Genomic DNA, 24,213 nt, shown 5'->3' with positions numbered 1-24,213 from the left:
GCATCTTCTGATGAGAAGAAAATAACCTCAAAGGAGTCCTGGGTGGACCGATAAGCATCGCTGGCCTCAGGCCACCCGCAGTTTTCAGAAGCGGTCCGATCTTCATAAGCTCACAGCCGCGTGTTCACCCAGCGGGCTTGAGAGCCTGCGTCAGCTGGGAGCAGAGGGACAAGCAGAAAGGACAATGGGAGGAAATGGCAATTGCATCCTTAGGTGCAAACACGATGGGAAATTCAGACGTGTGCTCGCATCTTAAAAGAGAGGAACATCTGTATTTCACATCAGGGCACTCGAGAGACGCCAAGGAGTGGCTCGTGGCTTTGGAGATTTACAACTTTGGCACATGTGGATGCTCAGGCCTCCCCCAGGGGAGCTGCTGCAGTACTAAGCGCGAGGAGTCCTTGGGCAGTCAGCTTGCAGGCAGGATCTGCACCAGACTCTCGTTCCAGCCCTGGCCGGCTGCAAGGTCACAAACCCCTTGACCCTGGGCCTCAGTCTCTCTTCTGGAACATCAAGAGTCTTGGACAAGATGAGAGGTGTACTGGCATGAACTGTCCAATATGTTGAAGTCTTAGTCCCTGTCCCCACCCCACCCCACCATATCTAAGCTTGTGCATCTGGAGATAAAGACTTTAAAGGGGTGAGTGAGTTAAAATGAGGCTCTTAAGGTGGGTCCTAGTCCAATAGGACTGGTGTCCTTATAAGGAAAATCTGCACACACAGAGAGATCCCCCTGGGATGTGCACACAGAGAGGAAAGGTCGCCTGAGACACAGTCAGAAGTTGCCATCTGCAATCCTGGAAGGGGGCCCTCAGGAGGAACTGAGTCTGTTGGCACTTTGATCTTGGCCTTCAGGCTGTGGGGGTGTAAGAAATCAATTTCTGTGCTTAAGCCACCCAGATGGTGGCCCTTTGTGACGGCAGGCCTAGGACACCTGTACAAGTGGCTCCAACGTCATTTTAGACTCGGAGCCCTTTCTTTAGATGAAATCTTATATGCAGAAGCCTGTTTTATGAAGGGTGGTGTTACTTAGCTGAAGGCAGTACTGGGCCTTGCCCATCACTTTCTCCCTCCACCAGCTCCTGTGGCTTCTCAGGGGAACCTCTGGATTCCAAGCATCCTGGGAGCAGAAGCTGAAACCATGCAAGGGGCCCCCAAGCTCTGGGCTTCTGAGCCACAAACCATGGCAGTCTCTTCCCCAGGACCGACTTACCACCCAGTCTAGTGGGCAGGGGGCCCTTTTCACAGTTCCCCTGGGGGCCAGTCCTGGGGGCTCTTGAGCAGCCTGAGCAGGCAGGCACAAAGCTGAAGGACAGAAGCCAGGCAGGCCCAGGAGCCCTGAGGCCCCACCCAGGTTCCACTGCCCGTGGCTCCCGTTGGCCTGTCCCTTCACCTAAAAGCCTCCCCGTGTGAACGTGGCATTTGGCACACAAGTTTCTGAATAAGAAGGAAAATATGCCCAAGTGGCCTAGAGGCATGGCGCCAGTGTCTAGCCACTCACCTAAAACAAATGTCCGCAAGGCGTGTCAGTGGGCAGCTCGGCCTTGGCCTGACCGAGTGACCTCAGGCAAGTCCTCACCCCTTTTTCAGCCTGAGTCCTCATTAGATGAAGCAGAGGCCTAGAGCAAAGGATCCCCGGGACCCCCTGGGAAGTAAACAAGTGAGTCTGGTTCCTGACTCTGCTCTTAAGACATCCAGCTTCTCATAGGCAGTAATTAGCCAGAAGACTCAACCAGCCGTCCTGCCTGCACCTGTCCGCTGGGACATCAAGCCCTGAGCAATTACGTCCCACTGCGTCAGCTAACCTGGCTTCCCAGATGCTATACCCCAACAGCACTTCCCTACTCAGCTGCCGAGGTGGAGCGTCTGCCTTATGAAAGGGCAACTGTGGTAGACCAAGAGAACCTGGCTCTAAAGGCAGGGAGCCCTGGGCTCAAACCCGAGTGCTGCCACTTACAGGTTGTCCCCTTCTCGGAGCCTTGGTGTCCCCACCTGCCTGATGGGTATGAGGATACCTCCTGCTATTAGAGATCACTGTGAGAACTGGATGGGATGAACTATATAAAGCATCTGGCATTTGGTAAATGTTACTTCCTTTTTCCTACGATAACAACATTAAAACAAGAAAACAATGACCAAGAGGTCATGATTCCTGCAACCTTAACTATTCGTATCACAGCCAAGAACCCAGAATAAATCGAGACCTCCAAGAGGTTGAAATGTGGCTGCGAATATCTGAAAAGGGTCTGGAGAGAGCGGATATTGACAGCTTTCCCAGGAAGGCAGAGAGGGAAGGGACAATGAGTCAGAAGACCTGGGTGTCTGGCCCCTCTGCCACCTGTGCCGCGTGGCCTTGGCAAATGGCTTTCTATCTCTGAGCCCTTGGGTGTGTCTTTCCCTGACGAAGATAACAATAGCCACTCCTGAGGCTTGCTGGAAGAGATCCTGAGAAGGCTTTGCAAAGGGCAGACAGCTCCAGGGCTGGAGAGCTCAATGTCAGTCCCCCTGTCCAGGCAGGGAGAACTTGGTGGGAGACTGTGCCTGGAGGAAGGAAGAGAGGAGGAGCCCAGATTCCACAGCCAAAGCCCTCCCCAAGCTGTCTTCCCCTCAACACCTGCCATCTTCCCCAACTCCGGGACCGGCCCTCCCCACCCCACACAATCAATCTCTGCAAACCCTCACCAGTGGCTTGTGCCCACTCTGTCCTTGCTACCTGCTAAGACCCTTGCTGCCCACCCCTCAGAGTCCTGCTGAGTGCCTCTTCCTCCATTGAGATGAGGGACAGAAATGCCCATCTCTCCTCTCCTTAGGACCCACGGGCCCATGCCATCTCTTCTCCATGCACCTGTCTTGTCCCTCGGGTCAGCAAGGACTTCAAGATCAGGTAATGTCATATCTGTCTGGTCCCCTGGTGCCTAGAATAAGGCACACAAGTGCACAGCAAATGACACCCCCACCCTGAGCTTCCCACCCCCATCCCAGGAGATGCTGGGTTCCACAGGCCCCGTGGGACTGATTCCAGAAGCTGGACCCAGGAGGGGGGTGGAGGCAGGTGGGAGTGAGCCACCCACCAGCACACTTGAGGCAGATCTGGTACCAGAAAATCCTTCCAGAAGGTTCCTGCAACTCCCTCCTCCCAAGGCCCATCGTCCTAATCTGGGCATCTAAGCCCTTCATGGAACAAGAAGCGATAGTCCTTAGGTGAGTGGCCAGAGGTACGAGAGGCGGCCCTGCTACTTGGAGAGTCACTAGCCCTAGTACGGCCTGAGCTTGGTCCCCTCCTCAGGTGTGGGAGTGAGCCCCTCCAATCAGCCCTGGGGCTGGGGCCATGCGAAGGACTGTACTCAGCTGGGCCCAGGGTGCACTCGTTGGCTGTGGCTTGCCCTCTCAGCAGCCCGGGGACCTGCCCAGCAGTGTTGGCCTGTTTCAGTGCAGACCTTGCCAACTGAAGTCATAACGGGGTAGAGGAGGTGGTCTAGCACCCAGTCGGGTACAGGCCTACAGGGGGCCTCATTTTCCATTTTATGTGGACAAACCCTGCTGAGGGGCAGGTGTCACCCCTCCCCTTCCGGTAATGGTGACGCTGGCACAGGGTGTTAGATCAAGCCACTAGACTGGGGTGATAGGGCTGTGCCACTAACTCACCCTTCACTTCTCCAAATCCTCACATCTGTAAAGAGGGATGATGGTCCCAGGCCTGCAGGCCTGTCCCGTGGGTCGCCACAAGACCGCAAAAGCCCAAGGTGGCAGTGAGGGCCTTGTGTCTGGCTGAGCCTCCACTTTGCTCAGGGCAAGAAGGTCCATAGTGCCCCCCTGATGGGGGGCCTGAGGGCAGAGCGGCAGAAGGAAGTAAGGCCTGAGAAGGCGCCTGCCAGTCCATGACAGACATCCACACAGGTTCCCTTCCACCTGCCATGTTGGTCTGGGACATTTTTGCTGGAAGTGTTAGCGTGGACCCTCCCGTCAGCTGGATCAGTGTTACGATGGGGCTGGAGCTCGCTCGGGAAGTCCTTCTCCTCTGGTTTCCCACGTGCAGGTGAGGAAGGGTCCTTGCCTACTGGATCCAGCCTCGTGTGTGACGGGGAAAACCAGGCAAGAGAGGGCCACCAAGCCTGCGAGTCAGGGCTCCTGGTGTGGGTGACTCTGTTGACACCCTAATTCTTCTGGGATGGAAAAGCTTAGGCAGGGTTCCAAGGACACCACAGAGCGCCCCCTTCTGTTCAGCACAACACATCTGGAACTGACAAGAACTGGGGATTCTCAATGACGGCTGCCCCTGAAGAAACCTCACACCACAGACCCCCAGCCAGCACCTCTGCCAGGTGGCCTCTGATGAGCAAGCACCCACTCTGCCCCTGAAATGAAAACCATTGTGGTCACTTTCCTCCATTTCTAAAAAGAGCCTGTGGGACCTCTGTCCAGCCCATCCTCAAACCCACAACCTACGTTTCCTACATGCGAAACCTCCTGCACTTCTATTTCCTGACTCTAAGCACCCAATTCCTAGCCAGTCTAGGGACGTATTCCTGCAGAAGTCCCATGATAGGTGCAGCCCAGGCCCAGCCACGGTGACGGCATCCGGTGCCTGGCACCTGGCAGGCTCTGGGGTTATTGGAGTCCCCATGCAGGAGGCTTTCCTGAGAACACAGCCGGGACTCAGGGGAGAATAGCAAGGAGACAGAGAAGGGACACAAATCCCAGGCACCGTATGTACTTCCTGGACCTAGCCACTCCTGAAGTCCAGGTATTTGATAACAGTGGCTTGGTTTTCTGGTTGTACTGGTAGGAAGCGAGTTTCTTTCACTTTCCTTTGCAACCAATTCTCATAGTTGTCATCCATTTCAGGGCTATTTCCTTAAAGACAGAAACTGGTTGGTTGTCCCTGTTGTTTTTAATCTCTCAAAAGTTTTGAGAGCAAGTCACCATGGCGCAGATGCCGCATGGTTCCTCCCCACACCTTTCAGCCAATAACAAGCTAACATCCTTTGTGGACTTTTCAAATTGCCTTTGGGCAGTTGGGGTGGTCATTGGACTGAAGGCCAAGGGGCATGGGGAAGGGCTTCTGCGTAAGCTTCTTCCCACCTTCCTAACGAAGGCCCAAGCCACCCGTGAGCATCAGTCTACGGTAGGCCAGGTCTGAGTGCCTCCCGGGGGTTGCAGCTGCACCCCCTGTGTTGGGCTGCCCGGTCCTGTCTCAGAGCTGGCCATGACCCCAGGGCCCTGAGCATCCTGGGCTTGTGAGAGCTCCCTGGGGAAGGCTCTAGCCATGTGTGTGGGGGGGAAGCAGCAGACCAAGGAGAGCATGAAATCAGGCATGAGATTTACTGTAAGCAACTGGAGATCTTAAGAAAGAAAATAAACGGCTTGAAATCAAGTGGAAAAAAAACAAACCCTTTGCAAGACTCTGCACACAGCCCGAGTAAACAGACCTCAAAGGCCTGTTCTCGACTGTTCTTTGGAGTGGTTGGGCTGTGCTCGGCGGGGACTACATCTGCCATGGCACCCGGCCCTGGCTCTGTTCTGGCTTAGGAATGGCCTTCAGCCAGGAGCACTGACTTTGGTGCAGGGTGGCCTCCAGGAGTCAGGATCTCTGTCACACGCTCACAATCATGTCATCCTTCACCAATCTCCAGCAAACCATCCACACCCACATCAACTCCCATCCAGACCAAGTCTCGCGACGTCACCCATCCACACCTAACTGCATTTGGAGGGATCAGGTAGGTCTGCCCAGCCCTCCACTCTGCTTCTCCCTGGCTGAACAGCATTTGATCTTGGATTCTGTTATCTCAATGGGTTCCCAGGACATGTTTTCAACTACTGTGCAAAGTAATCACAGGCCAGTCAGAAGCAGCATCAAAGGGTTCTCTGCAGAGCTGACTCTGGACTCCACAGAGAGTCTGATCATCTGCTCCCAAGGTTTTGAAGCTGGGTTGTTTGTAGAGCTGGGGCTTCTCCAAAGAGAGGCCCCTGGGCCATGGCGGGGGGCAGGTGTTGATGCCTTATCGGGAGTCAGGGGCCTCCCCGTCCCTATCACATCTGCACCCATCAAAGTCGTCCTGTTGCATTTTCTTAACTCCTTGACCTTTAAATAGATGTTTTAAAACTAATCAGATTTTCACAATAAGGAGTCTAAAAAGTACTAGCTCAACCCTGTCCTTCTGGAAATAAAGAATTAAGATACAGGTTGAGTCAGCCTATGGCTTGTGGGCAGCTGAATTGAGAAGGGGACCCAGGCAGCCTGATGCTACATCAAAGTCACCAAGTGCAAGCTTTCATGTGACGCGCCACCCTGCTGGGTGTCTCTGCACAGGTCAAATGGTGACTGAGCAGGATGACACTGGCACCTGCCAGTCTCAGTGTCCATAAGAAAGGTCTTTGCCTGTTGCTCACCAGGAGGCTGCAGGCTGGAAGTGGGTCTCCCAGTCTCAGGACAGTCCTCATTGCCACGGATGACAGGAAGCCTTCAGAGGGCCAAGGTGGGTGCCAGGGGACTGAGGGACCCACGTGGTTGTGCAATGTGACTGGTTTATAATGGGGAGAGGATGCTTGCAGGACTCCGCTTAGGAAGGTGAGAGGACGCCTTCCTTACGGGAAGCCTCTGTGAGTGCCAAGAATGTACGCGGGCTACGTGAAGTGGCTTCAGGGGGACTCAGGATCTGGCCAGCACCGGGGCTGCCGCTGTCCCTGTGCTCATTGTCATCCCTGTCTTTCCTCCTCGGGAAGCCCCTGGACCACAGGTGAGGGAAGGGTCAGCTGATGCCCCATCTGAGCAGCCCTGTGGACATGAGCACAGTGGTCACGAGAGAGCTCAGATCTGCAGCAGCCCCAGAGACCCCCCCTGGGCGGCCTGCGGTCGGGTTCTTACCTGAAGCCCTCAGTCTAACAAAATGTATTCTTGAACTTGAACAAATCAGAGTTGGGTGCTCAAGTTCGCCTCTACCCCAGGTCCTTAGCTGGGTCTCTCCACCTACCCCTCAGCAGGGTCCAACCAAGCAAGGGTACCCAGTGCCCAGGAAGCCCACTGATGCTCAGGAAGGATCTGCCACTTCACCACATCACCACAGAGGACCACCATGAACTTCAGGACATCCTTTTTTTGTTTGTTTGGTACCCAGGAATTGAACCCAGGGGCACTTAACCACAGAGCCACATCCCCATTTAATTTTCATTTTGAGACAAGGTCTTGCTGAGTGGCTCAGGGCCTCACTAAGTTGCTGAGGCTGGCTTTGAATTCTTGATCCTCCTGCCTCAGCCTCCTGAGCCTCTGGGATTACAGGCGTGCACCTCCACGCCCAGCTGGCTGGCATATCCTCATGGCTGCATCTCCTGGGGAGGCCTGGTAGCCTCCACCTGGGGCACCAAGACAAGCCAGAGGCAAGAAAACGCAGGAAAACACACGAGCTCATGGTCCTGCAGCAGCCACTGCTAAAGGCTCCCACCCTGCAGAAGCCGTGATAACCTGGTTCTCCAAGGAAAGAGCCCGAGGAGTGACCAGGCCTAATGAACCTGTCTTACTCCCAAGCTCAGCTCCGGCTTGGGCCAGATCGCCTGGGGAAACTCTGCTTGAAAGGCTCACTTGCTGTGTAACTTTGGGGGGAACCACTCCCCTCCCTGAGCCATGGGGACCACAGTGGTACCCGCTTAACTGGTTGTTGTGGAGGGTCAAGGGGTTCAAAGAAAAGGATTGGGCACACAGGGAACTTCATAATGCCGGTTGCCATTATCCTTACTGCTGATAGGACTTTCCTCTGTATTATCCTCTAAGGAAAGGGGAAGGCGAGAGACAGAGGAATGACAACCAACCTGTGTAGCCAACACCACACAGGTCTCTATCTGGGGTCCTCTGGAAGGCAGAGGCCTGGGGAGGCCCAGCCTGTACCCAGAGCCTCAGGATATCTGCTGCAGGGCCCATAGTAGGTCCTCAGGGCCCCGAGGGAGCAGCTGGACTGCATCTATGTGTGTCAGTGTGTGTGTCTATGCCTGTGTGTGTGTGTGTGTGTGTGTGTGTGTGAGTGTGTGTTGACAGGACTGTGACTTCAGGCCATGCACATGAGGCTGTGCAGGTCTAGGCTGTGGGGCAGAATTCCCCACCCTGATGCCCATTAGGTGCCACAATCTGGACAGGGCACCACTGCTGCCCAGCTCCGTTGGATGGGACAGGGAGGGGCAGCAGCGGCCTAAGTCCTCCAGTTCTGACCCATGTGAAGAGTGTTCTGGACAGGGGCATCGAGGCCCCATCTAGAAGGAGAAGACTCCACACTGGAGACCGCACATAACTAGACTGCTTGTGATCACTCAAGCTCGGAGCCCAGACGCAGGGCAGAAGGTCCCCTGCACAGATGGGGAAGCTGAGGCCAGAGCTACCAAGCCTGGCCCACCTGAGAGTGCAGGCTTCCCCAGTGCGGCCAGAAGACAACACCCCACCCCCCAACACCTCCCGCCCAGGGATTAGCAAACCAGGCCCAGGGAGAGGGCGGGCGGCTTATGGTCTCCATGCACGTGAGCTCACGCCAGGAATGAATTATATCATTATGGCAGGATTAGAAGAAAAATGCCATTAGAAAGCGCTGTGCACACACCGATTTAATAAGGTCAGTAGCAGCAGGCAGCAGGCAGGCCAGCACACGAGGTCCCACAGAGCCCCGCAGTCCTCCTCCCGCCTGCAGCAGAGGCCCTGGGGGAGCAGCCACAGGCCAGCGGGGCCCAGCCAGGGCAGGAGGGCAAACATGTCCTGCCAGGGCCTCTCCTGCCTGTGCACCTCAAAGTTGCCCAGGGACATTGCACTTCCCAAACCTGCTGGGAGTTGTTCCCAAATCTTCCCTATAAAGCACCTTCCCCAGGACGGTCCCCTCCCCTGGATCTCCATCTCTCAGCTGTGCCTGCTTGTCAAGTGATGCCACCACCGAGTGTACTTTACAAAACTATCCCTGTGCTATTCTCCTGCTGTGCTCCCTAGGGACGATGCCCAGGCGGTAAATACAGACAAGAGGCCTAGAAGGCTCCGGGGGAATCAGCTTCACGGAAGAGCTCAGCTCTAGGGCAGCCTAGGAGCCCGGGGTCCAGCAGAAGAAAGTCAGGGCCACTGGCATTCCTACCTCTCCCTCTGGGTACCGCCCAGGACTCCCAGCAGGCTGCTGGTGGCTGCAGGACACTCTTGGCCTTCAGAGAGACCCTGCCCTGAACTCGGGGTCTGCAGCCATTTCCCAGGTCTCAGCCTCACTGCCCACACCCCTGCACAAGTAGCAAAGATGAGAGCCTTAAATGTGCACACAGCAGTCACATGCAAGCTTGCAGAGGTCCCTCTTGAGTTGTCCCTAGCACAAGTGGGGACACCACAGAGAAGGGGACCTTGGAATATGCAGGACGGGCCTGCTCTACTCTTCCACCAGCGCTTCCCCTCCTCTGCTGCCTCACCAAGCACCAAGCCCTGCCCTGGGCTCTGGGGAAGGGGCACAGGGAGACACAGACAGCCCCTGCCCAGGGAGTTGACAGAGAAAGATACTCACAGCTCCAGGGACCTGGACAGGATGGCAGACAGGGTGAGCAGGATGCATCCATAGGGGCCTGCTTGGAACTGGGAAAGGAGAGGGGAGTGAGTATCCTCCACATACCTCCAGCCCTCCAGCCAGACACTCTTTGGGGGCTCCTGGACTCACAGCCTCCCATCAGGTGGCCACAGGACAGACCTTGGGCAGGTCTCACCAGTCAGATCCCCTCAGCCTAGGGATGCACCAGCCCAAGTGACTGCAGGGGCAAAGCACAGGGGCACCACAGAGCATGTCCATGATGTTGGAGTCCTTGAGGTAGCCACAGCGCCCCCACGATGGTGCAAGGGTCTTGTGGCCACTGACACACCTCACACGCTAACAGACTGGTATGCTCACTCTTTTCTCCCTCTCTACGATGTCAGGGACTGAGGCTCGGAAGCTGAGCCACTGGTCCTGGGCCACACAGCTCCTCAGCAGCACAGAGGGAGTCCAGGGACTCTGCCTCATGCTGGCTCCTTCCACAGAAGACCCCTGTGCCCAGGGCAGGTTTGCAACTGGGTCAGACCAGGTGAGGCAAGGCAGGTGGGCCGCAAAGGGCAAGTGAGTGTCTCCTTTGTACATTTTGACATTTTTAAGATCATGGATTGGTTTTAACTAATTTTGATTTTTTTGAAATTTCTATTTATACTGATCTCTGAGGATTTGGGGGGTATGGGTGTTTTGGGGGGTACAGGGGATTGAACCCAGGGTTACTCAACCACTGAGTCACATCCCCAGCCCTTTTTTTTTCTTTTAGTATTTTATTTAGAGACAGGGTCTCACAGAGTTGCTTACCACCTCACTTTTGCTAAGGCTGGCTTTGAACTTGCAATCCTCCTGCCTCAGGCTCCCTAGCAGCTGGGATTATAGGCGTGCACCCCAAGTTTTTGCACCTTGCAGCCCAAACAAGCATCTCATGCTTCTCTCCTAGTTCTGATCCTGGTTTGGAGCCATTTCCTAGAGTCTGGCTTCCTGGGTTTAAATCCTGGCTCTGTCACTCCTGGCTATGTGACCGTGAGGATGTTTCTCAATTCCTCTGTTCCCAGTCTTCCCAACTGTAACATAAGAATAATCATAGGAGACCCTCACCGAGTCACTGTGAACATTAAGCAAGCTAACTCTGTAAACCCAGAGCAGGGCCTGGCATCTGTGATGGCTCTGACCATGACGCTAGCTCTGCACTGCCTGCCTATCCAATGAGCGCAGTTGGCTACGGCCTCTGCAATAGGCATGATAGTTTGCTCCCTAAAGAATCACTATCTCCCAAGTGTAAGCCAGTGTGAAGGCCTTACTCATCCCGCATTGGGGATGATGAACCGTGGTTGCAGAAACTGCCTGTTAAAATAGTCAGTCTTCCTGATGTGTGATGATGGATTTCTTTTTGGATTTCAAATGGGGTTGGGTGGGGGAGGCCCTTATTCTTAGTACTTATCACGAGAACTATATAATTTATTATATTTCCATTTTGCTTTGGCTGCCAGGAAGCTCAGAGCCAAATGTAGCATCACCCTTTGGTAACTAGAACTGCTCAACCTTCTGATATAATTATCTTTTATTTTTCTCAAAATATAGTCTTTATTTTCATCTAGTTATTCAAGTAGTCAGTTAATCAGTAATCTTCAAAGCTTTCTTAGTGAAATTTCTGAGCCAAGCGGATGCTCCCTGCTAAGGCTATACTTGTCTATGAGAAGGACAGAGATCTGCCCTCTCAGGGAAGTAGGCAGGGAAGAACAGTGGGGCCAGCTCATCTGGAAACACACAGGAAGGGCCTCCACAGACGTCAAGCTCAGGGAGGGAGGAGGCCCGAGGAAGGTATTATGGAGGCCTGATGTCTAAATACAAACCCCAGGAATCAGAAGAGAAGTGAACACCACTCCTAGCAGGGGAGGTATGTGCACAGGCCCCAAAGCAAGAGCGGGCAAGTTCACTGTGCTAGGGCCTAGAAGAGCCCAGTTTGGGGAAATATAAATGAATGAATGAATGAATGGATCCACCATCATCTCAAATTACCCTTCCCTTAATTCTGTGATCTCAACCCAATTGCTTCACTTCTGTTACTCTCAGTTTCCCCAGTGTCTGCAGACATGTTCTGACCACTGCAGAGTTAGGTGGATGTCTTGCAAAAGAGGACACATACCTGGGGGGGGGGGCAGTCCTTGGACCTGCAGACCTGTGTCACAGCTCTGCTGCTGACCTGCATGCTGGCCTCTCCTTCTGGAATACCTACGCACTCTGCCATGGACCCACACCTTGTTTGGGGGAAGCCCTGGTACTTTTGAGGTCTATCTCCCTTCCACGTGCCTGTGATACCTACAGACCACAGGACTGAGATGAGGAAGGACATGGAAGTCCTGGTGAGCCCTAGCTGGCTGCGAAACTATGGGGAGGTTTGGGTGGGCATTTGCCCAGTCCTTGGCCCACCCTCAAGAGCCTTTACCCTGAGCCCTCTGCAGAGGCTGGGGAGATGAACCCCACCTGGGGCTTCCTGCCCTTGCCAGAACACAGTGAATGGCAGCAATATTCCATTTTGCTTTTGAAAACATTGATTAAAATTATCTCATCAAATCCAAGCTGCCAAGACTTGGGAGGCCACAGGGCAAGGCGCCGGCTGGAAAGGCGAACCCCAGCAGGCAGTTGGTCCGGAAACCTCACTTAGGGGCCGGAACCATGTCTGGTGCCACTCGGGAAGAAGGGGCCATTCTTCCACCCCAGATCTCTGGCCCTGGAGAGACCTGAGCCCTCCAAAGGACTTCAGTGGGCCGTGGGGGTGGGGGTATCCCGGAGCCAGCCCGGGGCCTGCCAGACACCTCGCCCAGAGGTGAGCGGTAATGAAAACCCAGCGAGGAGGCTATTTATTTTGGGCAGAGACGGTTTGGTGTACATTTCCAGACCTGGCACCAGAAGCCCCTCTGAGACCCAGCCCATGAAAAATGGATTTGGTGAACCTAGTGCTGAGGCAGCTCTGCTGCTTCCAGCAAAAACATAAATCAAGCTTCAGGGGGAGACTCTGGCTGCCAGATTGAGAAGGGCCAAATACTGAATGGACCAGCAGAAGCAGGGAGCCAAAGCTGGCTAGGGACGGACAGCTCGGGGCCAGAGGCCTCGAGGGGTCTCTCCCCCTGCAAAAGCCACACTCTCCAAGCCCCTTCCCAGTCATTTTCATGCCTAGGATTCACTGAAACCCAGGGACACAGGCCAAGGGGTAAGACCCATGTTACAGGTAGGGATACAGAGGCCCTGGCACTGCTGGGCAACCAGAACCTTTGGGGACAGTTATAAGGCCTCCAAACCTTGAGCGGTTGGAGTGATCTCCCTGGAGCCCCTCCTTGGCCCCAGAAGCAATCACTTCCCTTGCCTGACTAGGTAGCTCCAGGCCCTGCCTCATCTGAGGATGTGACATGTGTGACCTTAGTCCTGGCCACCCTGGTGGTGTCCACACACTGGGTTCATAAGTCTCTCAGGTGCACTCTGGGCTTAACAGGGGCCCCTTCCTGCTGATTCAGACTGCCTGTACTCCATTTGGAAAACATGCCTCCCGGTGTTTGAGTTTCTCCTTGACCACCCCTATTGGACTGGAATCGGCAGTCCTTCACCTTCCAGATGAGGAAACTGAGACCCAGGGACCTCTGCAAGGCAGCATGTGGGCAAGCAAGAAGGTGGAGGGGGTCCAGTCTCCTGGTCTTAGCTCACATTGTAAGATTTCCCTCTTGTTTTTACATGTCTGTGGCTTGCCCATCCCAAGGTGGCCCTAAACCATAGCGACAATGGACGCCCACAATGAATGAGGACATTGCTCAAGGCCTGACATGCTGCACAAGGCCCTGAGGCAGATGCCGCTATTCCCCATGTCTGGCAGAGGAGAAACTGAGGGACAGAGGAGCTCCATGTGTTGTCTGAGGCCTCAGAGCTAGTAGGGAGCTAACCCGGATCCAGATTCAGGCCAATTATCTCTGGAGGCCGAGTCCTCTGCCCTTGGAGAGTGCAACCTCCTCCTCTGCAAAGCCAGATGGCCACAGCCCTACCAGATCCCTCTGGCTGCACTGCTCCTGACCCTGGCCACGTCCCTCCTAGCTCACAGTAGAGAGTGGGTGTACAGTTTACAGACTGGACACTGCAGGGTCCCTACTTGGGCCGGTCCAGCCTCCCCAGGATACCAGGTGAGGTCCTGTCCCAAGCAGTGTCCCCAGGGGCACTGCTTGCCCTCCAACCCTGACTTGGAAGCCACTTCCTTTTCTCCCAGCTGGTCCTGGGACACACCCACTGACACAGAGCTCCAGAGGAGGGTGCTTGCTCCTGGACACAGAGACAGCTCTGCAGCCACCATCTAATTGCTGCTTCTCTTTCTTCCGACCCCACCAGTCCTAGCCCTGCTCTTTGCAGCCCCAAAGCTAACTTGTGTCCATGACCAGCCCACGAGGATGCGACGGAGAGCCTGGAACCCCTGCCCCGAGTCCACCCTTCTCCAGACACATCACCCATCATCCTCAACGCCACCACCCAGAGGCCCACGTGCCCTCCTGCCATCTTGGCTGATGGAGAGGACAGCTCCAGGTCACCAGCATCTCTCCCACAATGAAACTAGAAGGCTCAACACTGCCCATCCCCCAAACAGACGCCACGGTTCATACCTGATGAATGCTGTACTGAAGGAAAGTCACCAGCTCCTCGTAGCAGGTCAGACTGTGCAGTGTGAGCTGGAAGGAACACACACTTGTGAGCTGCCATTTCCTCGGGACAAGCCCATCCCAATCCCGGTCAGAGCCTGTGGCCCTGGCTTCAGCCACGACACACCCCACTGTGACCCTCCCTAGGCTGAGAGTAGCAACCTGCAGAGCTGCACTGGGCCATGCCCCACATCTAGTACAACTCAAGGCTTCCCAGAACAGCCCGGGTCTCTGGGGGTGAGTCTGCCCAGCAGCAGCCCTGGGCCCACCTTTAGAACCCCAAGAATGTCGCAGGTTGTGGGACTAAGCCCAGGACCCAGCCTTGCACATGGCCGCAGGGAGGGCTGCACCCTGCATGCCAGTCATAGCTAAGAAGAGTCCGGGGATTGAGGAGGCTAGCACATCCAAATCACAATGCCAGGCTAGGGGAGCCCAACAGGCCAGGTCCCGAGTTAATGGAAAGCAGCAAATATGAGCCCCCTTTGTTTTCTCAGGCAGGTCTGAGAGGGAAAAAAAAAAAAAAAACGCTTTAAAAAAAATTAGCCAAGTGAGGCCCTTAATTAGGGTCCCAGGGTCACATTGGCCCAAAGCTAGGTCAAATAAAACAAGTGGGTTAAAATGAAAATTCTAGCCAGGGGCAGTGTTGCATGCCTATAATCCAAGCAGCTTAGGAGGCTAGGATAGGAGGATCACGAGTTCAAAGCCAGCCTCTGCAAAAGCGAGGCACTAAGCAACCTGATGAGACCCTAAATAAAATACAGAAAAGGGCTAAGGATGTGACTCAGTGGTCGAGTGCCCCTGAGTTCAATCCTCAGTACCAAAAAGAAAAAACAGAAGATTCTAAACAGACAGCAGGGGGTTTGTTTGTTTGTTTGTTTGTTTGTTTTTAACTTCACTGCTTTCGTATTTTCAAAACAACCAACAGTACATTTCTCATTTTTTCACTCTGTACCACGGACATCTGGCTTCGTGGCAGGAGCTCAATGCTATCAAAGTCCTTCCCCACCTTCTAACTGCCTCTCCTCTGCAGACTGGCACCATTGTACCCACCCCCCAGGTCTTAGAAAAGAGGCTGGAGAAAGAGGAAGAGGGACCTGGGGGACGGCTGGGGCTCAGCCCGGGGTGCTGTGTATAGGCTGCTGGGGACCCCAGGCCTGTGCACCCCTGAGGTGTCGGGAGTCACTGGCCACAGAACCAGCGCTGGCAGCCGCCCACCCCCAAAGCCAAACACCTCTGTCCCCTCCCCAACCCAGGGGCGTGGACACGGTGGACACGGGCTGCAGGAAGGGCCCGGGCATCCCCAGCTGGGGGAGGATTTACTTATAGGAAAGGAGACAGTCCCCAAACAAAGCCAAAGGTTGCGTGATAACTTTCCAGAAAGCCGTACTGTTTCTAAGACTCCGTCGGCTTTGTATTTCCCCATCGGGCTGAACTGCTCGCTTCCCGAAGACCTAAAAAGGAAAAGACGGTGCGTGAGTCCTCTGCCAGGAAAGAATGCCCTCCCGCCAGCACAGGACCGCATGTGCCTTCCCATGAGGACAAATGGAAGGTGGCTGCCGAGGACAGAAGGAGCCAAAGGTGCTTCGGGTTTCCCTGCTGCAGATTCACCCCCTAGCCTGGGTCTAGGGGACTCACGGGGGAGGGGAGAAAAGAAAGAATGAAAAAAAAAAGAGCAGGGGGTGCCCTTGGAATAGCCAAACCCACACCCTGGCGGTGGGAAGCCTGACTCCCACCACAACTGAGGATTGCCTGCCCATGGGAATGTTGGCTGGCAACGTTGGCCCTCGCGTCCACTGATGGAGGAATCCCAGCTCTGGCTCTGGAGCCTCCTCCCTGCGACCCCGTGGTTAACTTCCCTTGGTGTGCAGAGCAGTGTGGCATGGACAGGAGTAGGGCTCGGATTTGGGACCCTCTGTACCACTAACTGCTGTGTGGCCATGGACCAGCCACCTTCCCTCTCTGGGCTTCTGTTTCTGAATCTCTAACACAGTCAGAAATACAATTCCTATCTCATCTGCTCTTAGTGCTGCTGCAATAGATGCTAAGGGCCTAGGTTAATAAGCTCCCTGGAACACGGTACAAAAGACAGGTAATAGGGGCTGGGGTTGTGGCTCAGTGGTAGAGTGCTTGCCTAGCATGTGTGAGGTACTGGGTTCAATCCTCAGCACCACATAAGAATAAATAAATCAAATAAAGGTATTGTGTCCATTTACAACTAAAATTAAAAAAAAAAAAACAACAATGAGGATGATATCTCACCTCTACTTTTGTGATGCTTAGTGTGTGCCACGCGCTGTCCTAAGCACTTCACATTTATTATTTATCACCAATTTATACTGATAAATGATTCAGATAAACAATGTTATTACATTTATTGCATATCATTTATTTATATTGACTCATTTAGTTCTGACAACCATCCTATTAAGTAATCATCACCATCATCCTCATTTTCTCAACAAGTAAACATGAGGCTCAGAGACGTGAAGTCAGCTGCCTGAGGTCACATAGCCAACAAGCAATAGCTTCAGAGTCCCTTCTCTATGCTACAGTGACCAACAGTTGGTCGCTGTACCCTATGCTACAGTGACCAATATGTGCCCCAGAGTGTGCTTCTTGGCCCCCAAAATTACTTCCTTTGCTAAAGCTAAGCTACAAATAAAAAAATTGAAAAGGCTGGGGATGTACTCAGTGGTAGGGCCAGGACAAAGGGATGCTTCCGCTCTGAGGGGTCGAGAAGAGGCAGCCAGTGAGCTCTGTGGACTCCATCGATGCCCACAGGACGGAGGCCACAGGGAAGAGCCCAGGTGGGTCAGGGCACAGCATCCAGGGCCTGGGCTCCACCATCCTCTGCTCACCCCTCTAAGGGGGACCGGGGGGACCAGGGAGAGCAGCTGGGTCAACCTGAGGGGCTGTTTCTAAGGCCTCTGGGAATACAGAGGGGAAGTGGGTACCTGGGCCACAGGTTCTCAGAGGCTCCCAGAGCTCCCAGGAAGGCAGGCTGCACAGACAGGAGCGCACCTTCCCAGGTGAGGGCTGCAGCCCGGGCAGTCAGCAGAGCTGTGCAGAGGGTCTGGGCCCTGGCCCAGCCCGGGGCTCCCTAAACACACAGTCCTTCCACCCCCCAGACAGGAGAGCTGCAAACAGCTCGCCTGCCACCGCGGCTGGCATGGCCCTCGGAACCACTTACAGCGCCACCACAGCTCTCTGTCGGCCCCCAGCCCGCCACAGGATGTCTGCGATGGCCAGGGTGAGGCAGCGGGTCCTGTGGGTGTCTGAAGGCTGCAGCTGCCTGAGAACAAGAAGGACAAGCAGGAATGCGTCAACGCCCACGGCACGCGAAGCAGAGGCGGCCCAGCCCAGGGGGATGCCCAGGCAGCCCTTGTGCAGATGGCTCTTCTCCCCTGGCCCCCAGAGGATCACTTGCAGCCTGGGAACTTCATGGCCAAGCCCAGGGAGGAAGGCCCTCTGTGGATGAGAGCCAGGAAGGACCCAGGAGTCGGGTGCTGGTGGAGGCAGCCAAGGCACTGGAGCAGGGGACCCAGGAGCCCTGGCAGGGCCCAGAGGGTGCTGGCAGGACAGGAGACGTGGTACAGCCTGGCTTGCTGGATGCTTAGATACAGAGTGTGGGAGGAGGGGGAGGGGGAGGCAGGTTGACCCTTGGGCTACCCACTGGTGCCACCAGCCGAAATAAGGAGCATGTGGCTGGAGGAGGCAGATGTGGTGGGCGGTGACACGCTGCACCTCTGACTTACAGAGCAGGGGTGCACGTGGATCCCCAGGGGGAACTGTCAGACCCACTGAACTACAGAAGGGGGGTGGGGCTCAGCACAGATTTCCCAGACAGAAGATGAAGAAGGGGCAGTGGCCGAGGATGAGTTCCATCTGTGGTACCAGGGAGGCCAACAAGGAAGGGTCAGAGAGGGGGGGCAGAACAGGAGACCAGGCATGGCACAGTCTAGGCACAAAAGAACTTTAACCAGCATAGCACGCCTGAAATTTCAGCTACTCAGGATGCTGAGGCAGGAGGATCGCAAGTTCAAGTCCAGGCTGGGCAACTTAGTGAGACACAGTCTCCAAATAAAAAAAAAAATGGAAAGGGCTGGGGATGTACTCAGTGGTAGAGGCTTGCCTAGCATGTACAAGGTACTGGGCACTGGGTTTAATCCCCAGCACCACACACACACACACACACACACACACACACACACACAATTACAGAGCTCTCTTGCAATAAAAATGGTGACTAAGAGGTTCCTGGTGTGTGGAGGGAACGAGAGGGTGGACGGGAGACAACCAAATATAGACGTTTCTTTCCATTTGACATTTCCAGAGCTTGTTAGAGCTCTGTCTGGCCTTCTCCTGCAGGCTGGGAATTGTTTCTAAATTCATACAAAAGCTAATGTGACTGGTTCTCTCTTCCTAACAGACAAAAGGGTTTGATGAAGACTCTCCTGGGGTCAGAGGAGTGCAAAGTGGGGGATTCCAGGCTTCCAGGCCCCAAATCTCATCTGAGCTCCATACCGCAGCGTGGAGTAAGGGAGAGAGTAGTGGCGTTTCTCCCTCCTGTCCAGGGCAGAAGAAGGGAATCAGGAGACCGGGACTCAGCCACCATGGTGAGCAGCAAGCCATCGCTGACCAGTGCCTGGGACATAGAGCTGTTGTGGCCCCACTAAGGTAAAATAAGAGGCGACAGGACCCCAGGCTCCCTCAGTTTCCCCATCCAGAAATGGGCAACGACAGTGATTCCTCTCTGCTAGTGCCGGGAACTTTAAATGAGATGATGGTTGGGAGGCCCCTGACTCGAGACCTGGCACCAACACTTCCTGTCACTATTGTCCAGTGAAAAACTCAAGTCCCCCCTTGGTCAAATCCACAGAAGAGGAGACTCCCAGCATCCAGCGTGAACTCCTGCCGCTGGAGACCCTTCAGATGCCGTGAGACGGGCACTCAGGCACTCAGGGAAATGAACCAGCACACCGCCTGCTCCTTCGGGCTCAGGAAGCCCATCGTGTTCCTCACAGGAAACGGTTACGGTGCCATCGCCAAACCGGACGACCCAAGCTATCGGGAGCCCGGGCCCAGGTCACCCGCTAATGAGGAAAACAACGTTGAGAAAACACTGCTCTAGGTTTCAGGAGAGGCCACGCCAAGGACAAGAGGGCCAGGAGAGCAGAGCTTGTGGGACAAAGGAGAAAGAACTGGACGTTTATCTCTTTGGAATCAGAACCCACAAATGTGGCCTCTGACATCCCCCGGGTCATTCCAAGTCCTGCCACATCCTGTCGATCGCACATCTGAGTCTCACGTCCATCCTGCTCTGGGTCCTGCCCACAGCTGAATTGTTGCCGATGGTGCCCGCCAGCGTTCCTGCTCCCTCCTGCCCCACCTCCTGCCCCCGTCCCGCCTACTCACTGTGTGTACAGGGAGGGGACCTCTGGCAACAACACAGCCCTCCTGGCATAGCCACTGCTCTAGATTAGAACACCTGACCTGGGTAGGAGCTGAGCAAAGGTGTGCGTGGCTCACACCTGTGCTGCAAAACCTCCACGTCTGAAATCAAACCCTGTGCTCTGTGCCCACCGACCGGAGCAGGTCATCCTCAGTTGGAAACGTCAGTGGAGCAACAAGGAAGGTCTAAAAAGCCAACGCACCACAGAGACCCTGTGGAATGCAGCCTCGGATCACCTCTTTAAAAGCCCCCTGTTCCTGCAGTATCAGCCTCTGGGACAGGAGTCCCCTCTATTTCTCCTTTGCTAGCAAAGCAATAAAACTTCTTTTCCTTTTTTTCTCAAAAATAAAATAAAAAAATAAAAGCCAACACATATTGAGTGGGTGTCATACGCTCTGTCTCATGACATCCAATCATGAAAGCACCCCATGAGGTAAGACCTGTTATCATCCCCTTTAAAATGGGGGAACTGAGGCCCCGACACTACGTGAAGGGAGGGAGGGAGGGAGGGAGGAAGGGGAGCCAGGAAAGCAGAACCCACTGTCCCGGGCACTTGGTTTCAGGAGCCAATGTCCCTGTGCCTCAGAGCCTGTCTTTTCAGCACACAATCAAGAGCTCTTGCTCCTGAGGTGGCCCAGCTCCCCATCTGGGGGGCTTTGCTCGCAGCCCCTCTGACCCTCCCTGTCTCTACTCCTAAATCCCTCTTTCCACTAGTTTCCGTGGAGTAACTTCTCCGACCTCTCCACCCTTCCTGGGCCTTCCCCTTCTTCTGTTTGAGACGCGACTTTCCAGGAAACAGCAGAGCTGGGGTGTGCAGCGGTTGGGCAGTTAAGAGGCCTGGGTTTGACTCCTGACTTACAGGTCTGGGGCAGCCCCGTGCCACCCTGGCCTCCATGCCCACCTGGAAACATGGGCACTGAGTCAGATGCCCCTGGCATCACCCTGTCTTGCCATCCGTCATTTCACCTGCCCCAGGGCTGACAGGGCTGAGGGTGAGGGCACAAGTTCTTGTCCCACAGGCGGTGACAGTGGAAGTCGCCCAAGCCTGCCTGTACCACACCCTCTCCAGGTTCACCACACAGCTCGCTGTAGCTTTCACAGGGACACCTTGGTGACGGTGGAGGTCCTGTGTGGCTGAGCAGCTGACGCCCATCTGCCACGCTCCTACCAGGAATCTGGCGCCTGGCAGGGCTCTTAGGTGGGGAGGAGTTTCTTCAAGAGTTCAATTCCTCCAGGAGAAGTGCAGCCTGGAGAGGTCTGTCTGGGGAGGGGGAGGGCAGGGCCATAATACGTCCCGAGTTTGTCCGAGTGTTTCACAGGGAAGACACATTCTACCCCAATTATCTCAAAATGGCCTCCCCTGTCCCCTCGGATGGGCCTATGGAGATGAAGTCTATAGAAAGTTCAGGAGACAGTTGTCCAGTGTGTGCAAGCCCAAGAGTCCTTGCTCTCTGCTCCCTCCCAGGGTCAAGAGAAGGCAGGAAGATGGCTAGCCAGGGTCCCCAGGGCCTGAGTTCCAAGCCCGGCTCTACCACCAATGTCCAGAGGGGCTGAGGACAAGTGCCTCCCCCCCTCTGAGCCTTCAGCCCCATTTCAGAGAGGAAAGCGGGGGTAAGAGGATGCCATCCTTGGATTTCCCTCCACCACACCAGCTGCGGTGGCCTCTGCAGGGCCTCCCTGTCTGGGACCCTCTCCGGGCCTGCAGGGCATTGAGACCTCATCTCTTCCCATGAGCCCAGCCGCTCCAGCCCTTCCCGAGTGGAAAATCACCGTGGCCAACCGCCCGGCTCTGCCTGGCTGATGGCAGAGAGGCGGGCTGCCAGCCTGATAGATGAGCCTTAATGAAGCCAGACAGTCCTGCAGGAGAACAGCGCGGCAGCCAAGAGACCTTTACTTCAGCATGGCTTCCCTGGAGGTGCCAGCGCATCCCCTGCTCCACACAGGACCCTTTCCCTGTCCTCAAAGTCTGCAGACCACAGGGTCTGCACGGGGAGGCAGTGTCCCGAACACAGCAGAGGTGCTGACCTCCTTTTTAAAAAAATTTTTTTTAGCCTGCATCATTACTGAAATCCTGGAAATTTCCAAGTGGAAAGGGAGCGGCTGAAGCCTCAAGATCGGCCCAGCACATGCCACCCGTGGAGGAACCCGGATGGCCCAATCTGTCCATATCGACGCAGTCCAAATAGGTCGGTGGGAGCTGTGGAGTTGGAGTGGAGGAAGGTCCCTGCACACCTGCCCACGTGCCTCTGCGGTTATTCTCTTTTCTGCTGTGCTGACTTATTTTTTATTTTTTTATTTTTTTGCTAAATTAGGGCAAAAGGCAGTCTCTGCCAACAACTCCTCCATAAACAGAACCACCCTTGGTTTCCAAGAGTCCAGAGGGTGCCCAGTCATCAGCTGTTTCAAACCCATGACCCTCAGCCTCTGCCCCCCTACCCTCTCTGGCCCTTGTGGGACAGCAGTGTGGTGTGACAGACAGGGTTCCCGGGCCGGCTCAGCCCTGCCACAGTGCTAGGCGTGACCCTGAGCGAGCATCTCTCCCTCAGAGCCTCAGTTTCCCCATCTGGTCCATGGTCCGCCCAGTGCAATGGTCTTGCTTACACAGCCCGTGGAGATGTTCAAAGGGCTCTGTTTGTATTTTCACCTTGAGCTGGGTTTAGGCCAGAGATGACTTCCTAACTCACAGGTGGCAAAGTGGGGTCCCTGTTCATCATAATCCAGGTCCCAAGTGCCTCCCCATTCCCCCCCACCTCCACCCACTTCCTGGGCACTTGCACATCTGGCAGTGAGGACTTCCTGTGGCTTCTGACCTGGCCCCAGGCAGCCCCTCATCCACCAGCCTTTGGCCTAACCCAAGCCCCCCCGAGGGCTCTGCTGCCTTCCCTACTTGCCTCCAGCCCTGTAGCAGGCCCAGGGAGGGGAGCTGAGGAGGAGATGCAGGTAGGAGGGCAGAGGACGCCTTGCCCACAACGCACCAACGAGGAGGAGGGGAGTCCTAACTGGGTCAGAGAGGGGGTCTCGGGGACCTCCAAGCTCACCCCATCTGCCACCTCTACCTGAGTGCCCTCAGGCTCTGTCAGAAAGCGCAGGGACTAAGCTAAGCTCCCACACCTCCCTGTCACTAGGTTTCAAGACCCAAACCTCTCAGGCCTGCAAAGTTCACCCCACATTATGCAGCACCCTGTGTGTGTGGCCTGGGGGCGGCAGAGGCGGGGGATGCAAGGCAGGGGGCAGGATACAAGCAGCACCCAGAGTTATAGGGCCCCAAGAAAAGGGACAGCATGAATTCTTCCAGACTTCGAGGAGAAGGCGGCCCTGACCAGCTGCTTGGCAAAGGACTCCTCCAGGACCGCCAGGCAGCCTTCCCGCCCAGCTCCCAGCTGGGCACACCCACACACACAAGTCCCCAGCAGAGTGCAACCGTCACACATCACATAACCCCAGTGGCAGCTTCCCTCCTCCTCCCTGAGCACCCTCTTGGCCACAGGACCCTACTGAGCCCCACTGTCCTCCACACACAGACACAAGCAGCCTGACCTCTGAGACTGCGAACCAGACTAGCCCACATCACAGCAGATGGGGAGCCCCAGGGGTAAAGGCCGCATTCCTGCAGCCCCACTCTTCCCCAGCAGAACCCTGGTGGAACTGTCTAGTAGGAGCATAAACAGACACTTGTTCATAGACATTGAGGCCTGGGTCAGTGTATAGCAGGAGCCAGACTGGCCAGCCATGGGAGGTGGAAAAGAACATGCCTTCTCACAGCCTACTAGGGTTTTCTGTCTACCCAGAGCCCCCTTAGCTCCCCAAAGCTGGATGGGCTTCTTCTGCCTTCCAAGTCCCCATAAGTCCCAATTCCCTCTTTGGTGTAGAAAGTAGAGGTCAGCACCCCTTAAGGGAGTAGGGTGGTGGGTGACAAGGAATCAAGCCAGCCTTAGGTCCTGGGCAGAACGGGTCCTTCCTACTGAAATGCTCCATCCTGACTACTGGGAAGTGATCCATGACTTTCCCCGATGTCAAAGCTGAAGATCAAAAGTAACTTAGAAGGGACTTTGGGCTGAAATGAGTCATGGGACATCTCTCCTCAGCTCTAAACTGGCTCTAAGACTGGCTATAAACTGGCTCTAAGATTGTAGCCTGGAGCCCTTCTGGCAGCCCCAGCTGTATCCCACCCCCCAGCCCCAGGTCACACCCTGCCCCTCCAAACACCACCAGGCCACCCCAGGCTACAAGCTGCTCTTCTCCCTGCCCCCAGGCCTTCGCACATCTTGTTCTCTTTACTGGAATACCATGCTGCCTCCCCTCCCTGTTTGTCTGGATAACTCATTCATTAGTCCATGTGTTCATTCAACAAAAATCCTGAGGGCCTCTCCCGTGGACCAGGCACTGGGCTACATGCCAGGGACACGCTGTAGAACAGGCAACCCAAATACAAGTCTCGTGGGACTTGTATTCTGCTGAAAGAAGAGAGACAGACATTACCTGGTGACAGATAAGGTCACTGAGGAATAGGATGCGGCTTGGTGGAGTTACCGGAGGAAGGGCCTGGTTTATCCTAACTGGTGTCACC

The 24,213-nt window shown here is 55.1% G+C and overlaps 1 protein-coding gene across 1 annotated transcript in view; it reads right to left on the bottom strand.

Annotated features, from left to right (window-relative positions):
* Mindy4 (MINDY lysine 48 deubiquitinase 4) overlaps nucleotides 1-24,213 on the bottom strand; it is a 111,092-nt gene that overhangs the window by 20,541 nt on the left and 66,338 nt on the right. The window contains exons 10-13 of the mRNA XM_076863769.2: nucleotides 17,385-17,486; nucleotides 15,582-15,645; nucleotides 14,159-14,224; nucleotides 9,510-9,577 (exon numbers count right to left, since the gene is read on the bottom strand). Of these exons, the coding sequence (XP_076719884.2) occupies nucleotides 9,510-9,577; nucleotides 14,159-14,224; nucleotides 15,582-15,645; nucleotides 17,385-17,486 (300 nt within the window). The remainder of the gene's footprint in view (nucleotides 1-9,509; nucleotides 9,578-14,158; nucleotides 14,225-15,581; nucleotides 15,646-17,384; nucleotides 17,487-24,213) is intronic.

The sequence above is a fragment of the Callospermophilus lateralis genome, chromosome 1 (assembly GCF_048772815.1).
Source record: "Callospermophilus lateralis isolate mCalLat2 chromosome 1, mCalLat2.hap1, whole genome shotgun sequence".
Taxonomy (NCBI): domain Eukaryota; kingdom Metazoa; phylum Chordata; class Mammalia; order Rodentia; family Sciuridae; genus Callospermophilus; species Callospermophilus lateralis.
Note: the sequence above shows the minus strand (reverse complement) of the source record. Positions and strands in the feature narration are given on the sequence as shown.